The sequence below is a fragment of the Rhinolophus ferrumequinum genome, chromosome 12, assembly GCF_004115265.2.
Source record: "Rhinolophus ferrumequinum isolate MPI-CBG mRhiFer1 chromosome 12, mRhiFer1_v1.p, whole genome shotgun sequence".
Taxonomy (NCBI): Eukaryota; Metazoa; Chordata; class Mammalia; order Chiroptera; family Rhinolophidae; genus Rhinolophus; species Rhinolophus ferrumequinum.
The window spans coordinates 78,636,327-78,652,007 of NC_046295.1; the positions used below are offsets into that span (position 1 = coordinate 78,636,327).

At 56.0% G+C, this 15,681-nt stretch overlaps 1 protein-coding gene across 1 annotated transcript in view; it reads left to right on the forward strand.

Moving 5' to 3' along the window:
- The window catches only part of HMCN2 (hemicentin 2), a 138,053-nt gene that overhangs the window by 91,741 nt on the left and 30,631 nt on the right, over positions 1 to 15,681 (forward strand). The window contains exons 55-69 of the mRNA XM_033123909.1: positions 900 to 1,013; positions 1,409 to 1,596; positions 2,252 to 2,348; positions 3,105 to 3,266; positions 3,416 to 3,529; positions 4,476 to 4,678; positions 5,359 to 5,440; positions 6,874 to 7,005; positions 9,284 to 9,427; positions 9,515 to 9,674; positions 9,764 to 9,888; positions 10,310 to 10,493; positions 13,747 to 13,844; positions 14,332 to 14,598; positions 15,107 to 15,297. Coding sequence (XP_032979800.1) covers positions 900 to 1,013; positions 1,409 to 1,596; positions 2,252 to 2,348; positions 3,105 to 3,266; positions 3,416 to 3,529; positions 4,476 to 4,678; positions 5,359 to 5,440; positions 6,874 to 7,005; positions 9,284 to 9,427; positions 9,515 to 9,674; positions 9,764 to 9,888; positions 10,310 to 10,493; positions 13,747 to 13,844; positions 14,332 to 14,598; positions 15,107 to 15,297 — 2,261 coding nt within the window. The remainder of the gene's footprint in view (positions 1 to 899; positions 1,014 to 1,408; positions 1,597 to 2,251; positions 2,349 to 3,104; positions 3,267 to 3,415; positions 3,530 to 4,475; positions 4,679 to 5,358; positions 5,441 to 6,873; positions 7,006 to 9,283; positions 9,428 to 9,514; positions 9,675 to 9,763; positions 9,889 to 10,309; positions 10,494 to 13,746; positions 13,845 to 14,331; positions 14,599 to 15,106; positions 15,298 to 15,681) is intronic.

Here is a 15,681-nt window from a genome sequence, read left to right on the forward strand (position 1 = left end):
CAAAAGAAGGCGGCCTCTCGGAGATCTGAGAGAAGCAACGTTGACTAAAGGCTGTTTGCTCCTGTCAGGAGGCCCTGGACTGCCGCCTTACACTGCCCTCTGATGTGGACATTGCCCCACATCCCGGGTACACGGTGATCTCAGTCACGTGCTGACCCCTGGTTCAAACGCTGACCGCAGGTTAATCCCAGCCATCAACTGAACCCTGGCCACAGCCACTGACCCCAGGCCTAGCCATTAACCCCCAACCCCACCGTGGACCTCTGACCCTGGCCACGGACTCCTAATCCTGAGCGCATAGATTAAGCTCACCCATCAAGTGACCCTCAGCCGCAGCCACTCCCTCCTTAATCCCGACCACTGTCCCCTGGTTCTAACCCTGGTCACAAGCCCACCACAGCCTGGGCCAACAATCTCCCACCCCAGAATGTGAGCACACCACAACTCTAATCTGGCCCCTGCTTGAGACCAACTCCCACCCCTAGAAATACGAGGGTCTGGCCCTGGCTGACTCTGGATCACAGAGGGTCCCAGGTGACACCCCCCACCCCCAACCACCACAGCCCGGAGCTGTCTCTTTGCCTCCTAAGAGCCCCTGCCCAGCTCTCTGGCCTTCCCTCTGCCCTCATCAGGGAGCTGGGCTCAGCACTGCTGGATACGCTTGGGAAGCCTCAGTTTTTCCATCTGTAACGTGGGAGTGTTTACAGCACACAGTCAGAGAGCAGGAAATGCTCAGCCAGGCCTGGCACACAGCAGCCTTCCTGTGCTTTATTTGACCCCCTCGCCCCGTGACCTGGGCAGAGCAGGCTGATTCTCTCCATTTCACAGGTGGGGGGCAGTGCTATGTCCCAGGTCCTCTCCTGGCCCTTGCTCAGGCCGCAGTGCCCCTGTCCCCACAGGAGGCCGGGTCCTGCAGATCCCCCTGGTACGTGCGGAAGACGCCGGGAGGTACTCGTGCAAGGCCTCCAATGAGGTGGGAGAGGATTGGCTGCACTATGAGCTGGTGGTGCTGAGTGAGTGGCCGACCTGGGGACAGGGGGCTCGGGTCTGCAGGCGCCATGAGAGCCTCTCCTGAAAGGGGTCACGGTGGAGAGCATTTTCAGTCCGGCTGTACTTGGACGTTGATAACGTAGGGGTTACGAGCTTGAGCTCTGAAACCAGACAGGAATGGGGTCAAATCCCAAGTCAGCTGCTTCCTAGCTGTGTGACCTTGAGCAGTTCACAGCCCTCTCTGTGCCCCAGAATCCTTAGCTGCATCAGAGCCTGGGAGGGGGTGGTGAGTAGGGCACAAGGAGCCCTAGCCAGCGCCTGGCACCAAGTGCTACTCTCGCCTCCATGGCCACGCCCTTCCCCAGCGACCTTTCTCAGCGAGGCTGCCTGGTCCTTACTCTCCTCTCCCCGACCCCAGCCCCACCTGTGATCCTGGGTGACACGGAGGAGCTGGTAGAAGAGGTGACCGTCAATGCCAGCAGCACTGTCAGCCTACAGTGTCCAGCCCTGGGCAACCCCGTGCCCACCATCTCGTGGCTCCAGAACGGGCTCCCTGTCTCCCCGAGCCCACAGCTACAGGTCCTGGAGGACGGGCAGGTCTTGCAGGTGAGGGCATTCTGAGGTGCAGGCGAAAGGCAGCAGCTGAGTACTGCTTGTCTGGGAACCAAGGAGCTGCCATTATCTGTGCCACACGAGGTTCTTTGCCTCTGTGGAGGCCCTGGGATGTAATTCAGCCTACCATAGTATGCCTCGCTGGCAGGCACAGGGCTTCACAGAAACACCTAGAAATTCTGGTGATGCCTGAAAAGGACGTGCCTGCAGGCCACACCTACCGCCCAATGCCACACAGGCAGCGTCCTGTGGGAGTGACGTCTGACACAGCCTTGCCCAGCACCTAGGCCCTTGGGCAGCACCCTCGGCCACCCGGTGTCCAAACAAGCTGCACGGGACCCCTGGAGCCCAACACAGCACAGCGCAGCCCTCCGCGGGCCTGGGGGACACGTTGTCGCCATCTAGTTTGCTACAGGGAATCACTCAGCATCAACCTCACACCCCCAAGTGTCACAGAAAGGCCTAGATGGATGTGGGGTGTGCGTACTCATCAGTGGAGCCCCTAAGCTCTGCTCTCTGTAGACAAAGGTGGCCTTCTGAGGGGGTGCCTGGTGTGGTGGGAGGGAGCCTTCCCAGCAGTTCCTGTGGAGGGGGCCCAGAGCCGTCAGGCCTGTGACGTGGCCCAGGCACCACCTCCCTACACCCACAGGTTTCCACGGCAGAGGCAGCCGACACTGCCAGCTACATGTGTGTGGCCGAGAACCCGGCAGGCTCCGCGGAGAAGCTCTTCACCCTCAGGGTGCAAGGTGAGCTGGGCCAAGCAGGCAGCCCCCAGGGGTTAACCGGTCAGGCAGACACAGCACCTGGTCCCTCCCAGACAGGCACCACCTCGGTGCTTCCACTCGTACCCCCACCGAGGCCCCAGGGCTGCACCTCGCTCGAGTTCTGGGATCCTGGGCTGGACAGAGAGCTTTTGGGGAACTCTGATCACTAAGGGTTAACCCCACTAGGGGGCAGTCAGGGAGCGGCTCTTCTGAGGCCATACAGCACCATTATAAAGCGCTTACTGTATACCTGGCATGGGGCTGACTCCTTCCAGCAGAGGTAGGAGGTTAGCCCGATCTTACAGCTGTGGAAACAAACTCAGAGGGGACACTCAGTGGGGGGGGGAGGTCTCACCGCCCCAAAAGCGGCCTTCTCCATCTCTGCTCTCTTGTGACACATGCACCTCAGTGGCCGTGAGCTCTGCCTCCAGATGTGGGGCAGCTGTGGCCTCAGGAATGAAGGTCTAAGACTCGAACATGAATTGATACTTTGGCTCTGCCACTGAGCAGCTGAGTGGCCTTGGAGAAGTGGTTCTACCTCTCTGATCTCCAAGCCCCTGCCTTCTCATCTGTGACATAGTTATGACAAATAGGGGCTGCTGCACAGAGCTGTTTGCAGCTGCGTCTGTGAAGAGCCAGGAGGTCGCAAAGGCCTTGTGCTTCACTCTGTAGCTCTCTGCTCCTCTGCCAGGACGCATTCTCAAAGGTCTTTCTTTATCCTGGTGGCCATGGGGACAGTGCCACCACGAATCGCAGGCCTGAACTCAGAACAGGTCACAGCCAACCTCAACAGCAGCATCTCCCTCCCGTGTGATGTCCATGCTCATCCGAGCCCCGAGGTCACATGGTACAAGGACAGCCACGCCCTCGCCCTAGGAGAAGAGGTCTTCTTCCTGCCTGGTGGGTAAACTGAAGCTTGGGACCCAGCTCTGTGGGGAGCCAGAGTTGCTTCCCCAAGCCGGGGAGCGGGCGTGAGTCTGGGAGGGTGTGGACCTGGGGGCTGGCGCGTTTGCTGGTGCGAGGGGCTGGCTCCCCACCCCCTACGGCAGGCACCCACACACTGCAGCTGGCGCGGGCACAGCCATCGGACTCTGGGATCTACATGTGTGAGGCCCTCAATGCTGCCGGCCGAGACCAGAAGCTGGTACAGCTTAGCGTGCTGGGTACGTCCTGTCTGTACCCCGCCCCTCCACTGCCCCCTGCTCCTTCATTCAGCCCTTCAGTCCCACAGCCCTCAGGCAGCACAGCCAAGGGAGGTCCCGGGGGAGCCTGGATGCCCCACGCCCTCCCGCAGCGACGGTGTCCAGGCAGTGTGGTGGCCTACGTCATGGTCTATAGAGTTGGACGCACTTGGGTGTGAAACTCAGCTGTGCACTTCCTTGCTCTGTGACCTTTAGCAAGTCACTCCCCCTCTCTGAGCCTCAGGTCTCTCATCTGTGGGTGACAGTTGGTATAAGGATTAAATGATGGTATAGGAGCACTTAGCTCAGTGCCTGGTGGGTAGCGAGCTCTGAAGCTGAAGAAGGGAAGGCCCCTTCCCAAGCCTGACTGCTCACATGGTTCTCTGCATGGAGCCTGTTTTGGGGTCCTTGGTCTTCAGAATCCTCTTGAGAAAGAGCTGGTCTAAGATGTCATGAGCCAGGACTCACTGGAAGATTCTTTCTAGCCCTGGGGCTGGTTTATTCGTTTGTGCGTGTTCATATATTGTGTGATGGATCCTGTGCCAGATCCTGTGGGTTCACAGCTGAGGGGGGAGGGTGCTTCTAAGTTGGTTTACTAGGAGGACAAGGGGCTGTGCAGGCCCCATGGAGGGTTCTAAGCCTGTGGGACCTGCCCTGTATAGAAAATAGCCCAGGAGGGTCAGAGCACCTCCCTCATCGAGGAGGGAGAGGCCCAGAGAGGGCGGGAGGCTTTTCCCAGGTCACCCAGCAGGTCCTTGGCAAGCTGGCCTGGATTCTCTTCCTCTAACCCCCTGGGTCTGTGCCATCTTCCAGGTGGGGGTGCACTGTGGGACCCCTGTGGGCCTCTGGAGGCTGTTTACCTGTGACTGGGGCTGGGGAGGACATGGGAAAGGCTATAGCACCTCACTCTGCTTGTCCCTTGCCCCAGTTCCCCCCACTTTCAGGCAGGCTTCCAGTGGCCCCCAGGCTCCGTTCCTGGTGAGAGCAGGGGACAAGGCCGTCCTTAGCTGTGAGACAGACTCGCTCCCCGAGCCGGCTGTGACCTGGTACAAGGATGGGCAACCTCTGGTCCTGGCACAGCGGACCCAGGCTTTTCAGGGTGGGCAGAGGCTGGAGATCCTGGACACCCAGGTGAGTGATCCAGCAGCATGGGGAGCCCTGTGAGGCCATGGAAATGTCACCTCCTGGCCCTGGTGAACTTGGGGGAGGTGGGTGGCTGTATGGCAAGGTGTAGGGGCTGCTGCCTTCTCAGCCTGGGAGACCCCAAACCTCTGGGGCGAGAGAACAGGAAGAGCACAGGGCTCCAGATGTGGCTCCATACGGACTCATGGAAAGACCTTGAGCAGGTCCTTTCTCTGCCACCTGCCTCAGTTTCCCCAGGATCTAGAAGCTTATTCTAGGCCCTTCTAGTGGTGACTGCATGGGAGTCAGTTCTGCCCTCCCTCCCTGGTCTGGGTTAGACACTTGCAAGTATCTGTTGGATATTTGCTGCTCCTCTGGAAACGTATCCTCGGCCCGTCCCTCCTGGCTCAGCTCCATCCCAACAGCGAGGGGGCCTCCCCTCCAGGCTCAGCTGCCATGCAGCCCAGGGGAGGGTGGGGGCCTGGGGCCTGTGCACTCACTTTTCAAGAAGCCCTCCTGCTTCTTCAGGCTCTTGGGAAAGGCCAGACGGTCAGGTCTCCCCTTGGTTCCCAGCAGGACTAGCATATTTGGGGAGTCCTGCTCTGGAAGTTTCTGGGACCTGGATGTTTTGGGGGAGCCCTAGGTACCCCAGCCACATGTACACTGTCACCATGTGTTTTCTTTCCCAGGTGTCAGATAAAGGTCTATACAGCTGTAAAGTCAACAATGCGGCCGGGGAAGCCATGCGGACATTCGTCCTCCTTATCCAGGGTAAGCCGGGGACCAGCCTGCGAGCATTGTCATGGGACATCTAGCAGCACCCAAGGCTGCCAGGGATGGGAAGGGCAGTGGCTGGAAAGAGGCGGGGTCGCACAAGATCTGGAATGAAAAAGACCAGGATTTGAACAGGACTCGCTGTGTGGGGCTCAGAATGACTTTGTTCCTTTGAGCCACAGGTTTATCTTCTGTAAAAGATGCTGGAAGCAGTACCTGCCTGCTAGGCACACAGGAAGCCCTCCATCAATGCACTGTCATAACTGTGTCCCTGAAGGGTTGGGCAAAGGGCCTGGCATGTGAGCACTAGGATGGGAGCCCAGAGAGATCAGGCACTTGGGCAGCCTAGGGCCACGTCACCTTGGTCGTGAGTCCTGAGGAGCCAGTCCCATCAGCCCAAGGATGGAGCATAGATGGCATTTGATTGGGTGTGGCTCCAGCTGGGGGTTGGGGGGAACCTGTTGGAGCTGCCTAGGCAACCAAAGGATGAAGCCTTGGCTGGATTTTCTTGGGGTCAGATGTTGTGTCATTTAGGGCACAGACTTAGCTGTGTAACAAAGAGGCCCCAAAACATAGTGAATTAAAGGAGAGAGAAGTTTATGTCTCTCATCCATAGACCCAGAGGTGAGTGTCTAGGCTGACAGATAGCTCGGCTCCATGTGGACATTCAGGGACCCGGGATCCTTCCATCTTGCTGATCTCCCATCCCCTAGAGTGTTGTCCCTGCTCACGTGGTTGAAGCAGGGACACGATGCATCCTGTCCCAGCCCACAGAAAGCAGAAAAGAGCGGAAGTAGAAGGCAAGCATTTTTATTTTAAATGAGTGATGCGGAAGTTGTATTGCCCCTATTTGCTTGTATCCCATTTAGTGAGAACTTGGGCAATTGACCACAGCAGGCTGCAAGGGAAACTGGGAAATGTAATTTCTACATGCGTGATTGGGTGCACAACTAAAATTGCTGTGCAAGATTGGGTGGGGGGGATAGGTTGGAGGGATACCAGCTGTTGGCCACAAATGGCAATGCAGTAGCCTCCCCACCAGGCGAACAGTGGAAGGATCCAACCCTGGGCCATATTGAATACCATTGCCTGGGGTGCATGACTTCATCCTGGTGGGGCAGAGAGAGTGTTGGGATTGATTAGTGATGTCTGTCCTGGCATAGGCTGAGAACTGCTGGTGCCTGAGCCATGCATTTACCTTCTTTGGGCTAAGTGGACCTCTCCTTGACTCTGCTTTGTAGATGTTTTGAAACAGCCAGCTGCTGGTTCTATTTGTAAATAAAGCAATACATATCTTCATCAATGGCAAAGCATAAAATGTCAACTCTTAGCCATAGGCAAGGGTTTTCTCGAACATCCCTGATCTGCCTGAGAGGAAGGAAGTGGGAGCAGAGTCTTAAGGTTCTGGGAATCTGGCTTCTCTCCTGCAGTGCCCCCAACATTTGAGAACCCCAAGACGGAGACAGTGAGCCAGGTCGCTGGGAGCCCCCTGGTCCTGACCTGTGATGTGACCGGGGTCCCTGCACCCACTGTCACTTGGCTGAAGGACAGAATGCCCGTTGGTGAGTGCATCGGGTCCTTCTTATTTTTTCAGTGCTAAATATTCCTTTATTTAATGGAATGACAATGGGAGTTGTTGGTTGTTGACTGTTCTTACTTGGCAAAATCAAAGGCTGGCAGGGCCATGTTGGTCCCACCCCCTATTTGTCTTTCAACATTATTGGCCCTTGAAATCCCAGCATCGGGAAGCACTTCCATGGGCCCAAAGGTTCCCTGCGTTTGTACCCTTAGCTCCCTCAGGTCAGAAATGCAGCCTGGGTGCTGAGAGCCCAAGCAGCCCACCTCTGGGCCTGGCATTGTCCCCCAAAGCTGCGCCTTCTCTAGTCACTCAGCTCCGTGCCGGTCGGGCCCTTGGTCCCCTATTCAGGCCTTCGCCCTTACCCCTCTCTCTTCCTGACGGTTGGTCAGCAGATCTCTGGTCTCATCAGCTGCTGAACGCCTCTGGTGCCAGCCCACTGCTCTCCACCCACAACCTTTCCCGTGCCAGCCACCACTGTCAGCCCCTGGATGAGGGCAGCAGCCCCCACACCGGTCCCCTGGGCCCGTTCCATGCCTCCAGTGCAGGCCCCACACAGGGCGGAAGGGACCTCAAAGTGCAGCTCTGAGTGCGTCATTTGTGTGTTGAGAATCCTTTTGTGGCTGTTGTCCTCAGAACCACAGCCTGAGGCCCAGGGGCCAGCCCACCTCTCCCTGCCCTCTCCACGCGTGCTCCAGTCAGACCCAGCTGTCCCTGGCTCCTCACACATGTGTCTGCACCCCCGCCCCTGCCCCCGTCAATAACGGCTTTATTGAGAATATAATTCATTTAAATCGTATAATTCAGTTATTTTTAGTATAATTCAGTTATTTTTAGTATAGTCGCAGACCATCCCCACAATCAATTCTAGAACGTCTTTATCACCCAAAAAGAAACCCCATGCCCATTAGCCTTTACTCTCCATTTTCCCCCAAACCTCCACCCCGCACCTCAGCCCTAGGCAGCCACTGGCCTACTTTTGGCCTCTACGGATTTGCTGCTTCTGCACATTTCATATAAATGGAGTCACACACTCCGTGGCCTTTTGTGACTGGCTCCTTCCACTTAACATCATGTTTTCAAGGTCCATCCACGTTGTAGCGTGTGTCAGTGCTTCATTCCTTTTTTAAGTTAAATTCTTTCTTTCCAGTCTTTTTTATGGCCCAATATTCCATTTTGTGGCTATATCACATTTTCTTTATCCCCTCGTCAGTTGATGGGCCTCTGGGCTGTATCTACCTTTGGCTTTGATGAGCAATGTGCTGTGAACATCTGTGTACAAGGTCCATGCGGGCGTCTGCTTTCCTTTCTTTCTGGTTTACACCTGGGAGTGGAGTTGCCCTGGGCCGGGTTCTCTCCAGCCTCCAGCTCTTGGCACACACTGTTTCCTCCTTGAAACACCCGGCCCGGACTCCCCTGACCACCTCCACTTTCACCTGGCTGATTCGTACTCACCTGTGAGTCTCAGGTGAGACTTACCTCCTCCAGAAGTCTCGCCCCATCACCGCTGGCTCCGTCAGGGGCTTTCCGGGGCTCGTCTCACAGGATCGTGCCTGTTTCAGTCTCTAATGAGTGGGGAACTCCTTGAGGACAGGCTCTGTGTTTTCACTCATCTTTCATTTCCGAGCTCATGGGAAGATGTGTGGTAGTTACTCAATTTTGTGTTGAAGGGCTGGATGGATGGAGGAGCATCCGGGTGAGGGCAGAGCAGCCTGGGCTGCTACAGGTAGAGAAGGCTTCGGAGCAGCAGTGCAGCTGCAGAGAATGAAGGGGGAGGTATTATAGGCTGGGGGTGGGCCTGCAGCCTGAGTAGGGCCCGGGCGCGCCCCTGGCTGACCTGCCTCAGGGTCAGTAAGTGGCTGGTTCACCTTGATCTGTGGGAGGGGGTCGGGGTGGAGGGGGGTGAGGTCAGCCTGAGAGGTGACAGAAAGAGGACCAAGTCCTAGATACTAAAGGGAGTGGGGTCCCTTGGAAAGAAATGTCCCAGTGGAAGGAAATAGAGAAGGGTTGTAAGGAACAGAAAAGACCAGGCTGAGGAAGCTCGTGATGTAGATGGGAAGAGGCCCTGCCTCTGCCTGGGCCTCAGTTTCCCTACGAGCATCAGAAGGGGGTGCATGATTCAAGGTTCCTGGGGTCTTTCCAGCTTTGTGTGGGGGAAGGACCTCCTCAGGGAGTCCCAGGACTTTTGTGTCTCGGCCCAGTGGGGGCCCCTTGGGCAGTGGGTCTGTACCGGTGATGTCCTGGCACGCCCATCCATCCCACAGAGAGCAGTGTGACCCATGGCGTGGTCTCCCGGGGGGGTCGCCTCCAGCTAAGTCGCTTGCAGCCAGCCCAGGCTGGCACTTATACTTGCGTGGCTGAGAACGCCCAGGCCGAGGCCCGAAAGGACTTCATGGTGTCTGTTCTGGGTATGTCTGTGCCCTGCACCCTCCCCTGTGTACCCCCCACGCCAGCCCCTGTCACTGCCCTGGGCCTCACCACAGCCCCTGCCACAGTGGCCCCCAGGATCCGGAGCTTGGGTGCCACGCAGGAGCACAGTGTCCTGGAGGGGCAGGAGGTGCGACTGGACTGCGAGGCCGATGGGCAGCCACCACCCGAGGTGGCCTGGCTGAAGGATGGTGGCCCACTGGGCCAGGGCGTGGGCCCCCACCTCAGGTAAGGCCTGGCCTGTGCCCTCCCCGGCCCCGAAGCAGGGCCTACCTGGCACTCACGCACCTGCTCTTGGCTCTCCCTCCCTGCGGCAGGTTCTACGTGGACGGCAGCTCCCTGGTGCTGAAGGGCCTGACGGCCTCGGACTCGGGCGCATACACCTGCATAGCCCAGAACGCGGCCGGGGAGGACGCCAGGCTGCACACAGTGAATGTGCTGGGTGAGCTGCAAGGGACGAGGGACGAGGAGAAGCGAGTGGCCTCACTGTCCCAGGACTGCAGCAGCCTGGCCCTCGTAGGGCCTCTCCCGGGGAATCTGGAGGGTGATGAGAGGGCGGGGGCGGGAGGCCTGGTTCAAGGCCCAGCCATGCCCATACTGGGCCCGGCCACGGGGTGACCTCTCTGGGCCTCTGCTCCGTCCTCAGACTAGAGGCACCACCGCTGCAGCCCAGGGGTGCAGCGGGAGAGTCAGAGATAAAGGAGCTGAGGAAGGAGCCACGGGGAGGCTATGCTCCCCATACAGTGACTTTCGTTCCTGGCAGCTGCCTCCTGGAACTTCCCTCAGAGAAGACTCCTTTCCTCCTCAGGGCCCCTCCCCAGACCTTCTCACTGTTCTTTTTTTTTCTCCATTCCCACCACCAGTGCCTCCCACCATTGAGCAAGGGTCAGAGGGCACGGGGACCCTGCTGCACAGGTCTGGGGAGCTGGTGAGCATGGCGTGCCCTGTCCGGGGCTCTCCTCCTATCCACATGAGCTGGCTCAAGGACGGCCTGCCCCTTCCTCTGTCCCAGCGCACCCACCTCCACGGCTCTGGCCGCATCCTCAGGTAAGGCAGCAGCTCCCTGGCCCGCTGGCCAGCGGCTCACACGCCCCAGACACACTCTTCAGGCAGCGTGGGCTTGTTAACCTAAAAATAAAAGGCTTTCCGAGAGAGAGGCAACAAGCATTTATTGAGATCAGTAAGAACAGCTATTTGGGAGTCATCGATTCAGGCAGAAGCCCAGATAGTGTTTCGATTGGAAGACAAAGGCAAGGGGCATTTATGAGAAAGGAAAGGAGAACAATCACATCCTAGAAGGAAGGGGTTCCTATTGGCACAGATAACATGATATAGTGATGTTCATTCTAAACGATGTTTTTACTTTCAGGCCAATAGTCATAATAACTGCTTTCTTGTTATCTTTGCAAATTGTTCTTTGGGACACAGTGTTGCCCTAGGCCCAGAACAAAGGTTGCTTTGCCCTGTTTTAACATTCCGAAAATATGAGACATAAGATGTACAAGGTGGTTCCACTGGGACGGCAGCTCCAACTCCATTTTAAAGTGCTCCATCTGGGGCGGCCAGTGAGCTCAGTTGGTTCGAGCATGGTGCTAATAACACCAAGGTTGCCGGTTCGATCCACACATAGGCCACTGGGAACTGCGCCCTCCTAAATAAATAAATAAGGAAAATAAAACAAAATACATCACTTTGCCACATACCAGATACTTCTGGGGACTAGCCCCCACCCCTTCATAAATAAGGCAATTAAAAAAAATGTTTTTTAAGTGGCTCCGTTTATATTATTGCTTACAGGCTTAAAAATAGTTCTGAATGGTTTTTAGAATAAAAATAATATAAACATACAGAGGTTTATGGTGGAGAAAGTTCCACCCCCAAATGGAACTCCAGAGGTGAAAGGGGCTTCTGCCCTTAGGCTCTCACAGTCCAATGGAGGAGGCACAGATCCAGGGGATAACATCTGGTTGCACCTGACTCAGCCTGACCTGGGGTAGAGGAAATCCGGGAAGGCTTCCTAGAAGAAGGTGCATGAGCAAAGTCTTCATGCATTCAGCAACACTTTTGGGTGCTTACTGTTCCCACAGCAGTTCCAGACACTGAGATAGAGCAGTGAGCGAGATGAAGCCTTTGCCCCTGCAGCTGCGGGGAGGGAGGGGGATGTAAAATAAACAGATATAAAAATGAAATTTCATTTCATTTCATTTCAATATGTGCTCTGAAAAATAAAGTAGTAGGGTGAGGGATGGTTGGTGGTAGTAGAGAGTGCTACCGTGTTTCCCCAAAAATAAGACCTAGCCGGACAATCAGCTCTAATGCATCTTTTGGAGCAAAAATTAATATAAGAACCGGTATAATATGATATGATATGATATAGTAAAGTAAGACCAGGTCTTATATTAAGTTTTGCTCCAAAAGATGCATTAGAGCTGATTGTCTGGCTAGGTCTTATTTTTGGGGAAACACGGTATTTTAGAGTGGTCAGTAATAGGCACTCAGGTAAAGTGACATGAGCAGATACTGAAAGAGGTGAGAAGGTAAGGTGAGTGGGTTCTGTGGGGGACAGCATCCAGGCAGAGGGCACAGCAGGTTCAAAGGCCCTGAGGTCGCTATATGGCTGTGTATGCAAGGAATAGAGTGAGGAAGGGAGGGGTGTGTGTGTGTGTGTGTGTGTGTGTGTGTGTGTGTGTTGGGGGGGGGCGGGTGTCAGATGACATAGGACCTTGTAAGTCCTTGGAAAGACTTGGGTTTTCCTAAAGAGAGATAGAACACCCTTGGAGAGTTTTCAGCAAAGAAGCGTCATGATGTGACTTACATTTTTTTCTTAGCACCGTAAAATACACATAATATAAAATTTACCATTTTAACCATTTTTAATGTTAACAGTTTTAAACACTTTTAAATATAGAGTGGCATTAAGAACATTCACACTGTTGTGCACTCACCAGCTCCGTCCATCTCCAGGCCTTTTTCACCTTCCCAAACTGAAACTCTGTCCCCATGAAACACGAACTCCCCAACCCCTCTCCCAACCCCCAGCACCCACAGTTCTACTTCCTGTTTCTATGGATTTGTCTATTCTAGGGACCTCATATAAATGGGATCGTGCAGTGTTTGTCCTTTTGTGTCTGGCTTATTTCACTCAGCATAATGTCCTTATGGTCCATCCATGTTGGAGCAGGGGTCAGGGTGTCCTTCCTCTTTAAGGCTGAATACTAGTCCATGGTGTGGAGGGACCAGTTTGCTTATCCATCATCTGCTGATGGAGAGTTGGACTGCTTCTACCTTTTGGCCATCGTGAACAGTGCTGCTGTGGATTTGGTGTACAAATACCTGTTTGAGTCTTTGCTTTCAACTCTTTTGGGTTATGACTCAGGTTTTTAGACCATCCTTCTGGCTGCCGTGTGGACAAGAGACTGTGGGGCCAAGGGCAGAGCGGGGAGGGCAGTTAGGGGCTTTGGCAAACAGTCCAGGTGGGACGTATTATGGCCTGGATCAGAGCCAGGGGTGGACGTGGCGGAGGTGATCAGAGGGGAGAGACAGGGAAACGTTGAGCATGACTCAGGCTTTTGTCCGGGCACCTGGAAGGCTGAGGCCCTCGTTTTCTGACATGGGTCCCCTGTGGGAGGGACAAGTTGACAGGAGAGGCCCGAGTTCTGTTTGAACACGTGGGGTTTGAGAGGTTCTTAGACATCCAGACAAGATGGCACCCAGGCATTTGTTACTCCGCTCAGGAGTGCAGGAGATGGACGTTTGGGGATTGTCAGCAAACGGCTGGTATTGGGGGTGAGGACAGGCTGTAGCCCCCGATCGCTAGTGCTAGAGCTGTGTAAAATATGGTTCAGGGTCACTGCGGCCATTGACAAAGGCAGCTCAGGAGGAGTGGTTGAGGTGAAAGTGGGGACAGACAGTGGAGACAGTGAGTTGAGATGACTCTGCTGAGTCCCGAAGACAAGAAAGAATTGTCTAGAAGAACGGGAGGGCGGGGAACATAGGCAGGCTGTCCTCGGATGGAACAGTGGAGCTTCCAGAATTGGGGAAGCAGGAAGTCTGGCTGCGGTCTGAGATGGGTCAGAGAAAGCAGCAGGGCAGGGACAGGAAGTCTGGGGCTTTATTCTGGGGACACTGGGGAGCCAGGAAAGGGGGTTAAGCAGAGGCTGCATTTGTTCAAATTTGCATTTCAGAGCTGCCCCTCTGGCCGGCCAGCCTTTGAGAAACAGGATGGAAAAGGGGAGGGACCTTTTCCACTGAGCCCGGCTCCCTCTTCTCCTCTGTCTGTCCCTTCTCTTGAGGGGTTCAGGATTTCCCAGGTGCAGGTGGCAGATTCTGGCATCTTCACCTGTGTGGCTGCAAGCCCAGCTGGTGTGGCCGACAGAAACTTCACCTTGCAGGTACAAGGTAAGAAGCCGGGGCAGGGCGGGGTGGGGGGTTATGAGGGGCAGGGTGGGGTATGGGGGGGATAATCCTGCCCTTTGGCCTTAGGGTGTGAAAATCAAGGCCCTTTGGGTGAACATGGCGACTCAGTCTGATTTATTCAGTTGCTTATTTGTTCATCTCACAAGTAGTCGTTGGAGTCTGGTGTCCCAGGGCCTTGCCAGGCACCAGGATAGGTCAGGAAGCAGAGATGGCCCTTGCCACCAGGAGGTCAGTGCAGGAAACAGCTCTGTAAAGAGACAATCAAAATTCCAGGTGACTAGTGCTACCAGAGGAAGGAGAGGGTGCCTCACCTGGCTTTGGGGGGTCGGGTTAAGGCTTGCTGGAGGAGGTGGTGAGGGCTCAGCTGAGGATTCCAGATGAGAAGGAAATGTCCAGGTACAAAGGTTCAGGGGTGAGGCCTGCCTGCGTGGACCGATGTGACTTGTGCCCACTCTTTGGCCCTGCACAGTGCCCCCGGTCCTGGAGCCCGTGGAGTTCCAGAATGACGTGGCAGTGGTCCGTGGCTCCCCGGTGGTCCTCCCCTGTGACGCCCGGGGCAGCCCCCTGCCCCTAGTGTCATGGATGAAGAATGGGGAGCCCTTGTTGCCCCAGAGCCTTGAACATGGGCCAGGCCTGAAGCTGGAGACAGCAGGAGCCGGGGACTCAGGGACCTACTCTTGCGTGGCCAGGAGCGAGGCAGGGGAAGCGAGGAGGCATTTTCAGCTGACAGTGATGGGTGAGTCATCTGCCCCCACAGCCCACCCCGGCTTCCCGGGGCCCTGGAGGGGAGGGGTGCCTCTGGGGGGGGCACTGGAGAAGACTTTGAGGGAGGTGAGTGCCCTGGAAGCCTGGGCTGGGGAACTTGCAGCTGGGATGTTTCATTTTCCTGGGGCTGCACCCCTCAGTCTTGTCTCCCAAACTATGGGACAAGAGCCACTGAAATCTGGGAGCAGAGCCCTAAGTCTTGGGCACAAGATTTTACAAGCGTTGTACGTATCAGAAAGATTTGTGTCAATGGTGCCCGTCCTCCATAGTGTGTCCTTGTTGGTTTAAAAGCAGAAATCATTTTCCCAGGAAGATGGGCCCCCAGTTTCTCTTGTTTGGGGACCCTCCCACACAACCCTCACCTGCCTATTTGTCGCCCTGCCGCTGTCAGCATTTGGATGGTGGAGGAGGGGAGAACCCCAGCTCCCAGTGCTCTGGGCACAGCCCCCACAGCTGACTCAGGGTGGGGTGTTTCGCAGATCCTCCCCACATCGAGGACTCAGGCCAGCCTGCAGAGCTGTCGCTGACCCCTGGCGCCCCCTTGGAGCTCCTCTGTGATGCCCGAGGCACCCCCGCGCCCAACATCACCTGGCATAAGGACGGGCAGGCCCTGAGCAGCCAGGAGGAAAGCAGAGGGGCTGGGAGGCGGCTCCAGGTGGAGGCCGTGCAGGTACTGCTGTCTAGCCCACTGTGGGTTGAATCTGGGGGAGTGGAGGGAAGGGCCCAGCAACACCTGGCACGGTTTGACCCATTCCTCCTTTGTGTGGGGTAAGGATGTGGAAATGACCCACCTGGGAAATGCCCTTGGGAACTCCCAGCCAGGTCAGAGCCAAGGCTGATGCAGAAACCAGATAACTTCCCTACCCTGCCAGAGGAGAGCTGGTGCAGTCAGGGGGGACTTCCTGGAGGAGGCAGGCTTTGCCCTATCCCTCAAGCAAGGGTGAGACAGAGGTAGAGAAGAAACATCCCACAGAAGGGATGGTTAGAAAATCAGGATGGCAGACTCAGCAGGGTCCTTTGTTGTGAAGGAAGGAAACCAGGTCAGGAGGTGGGC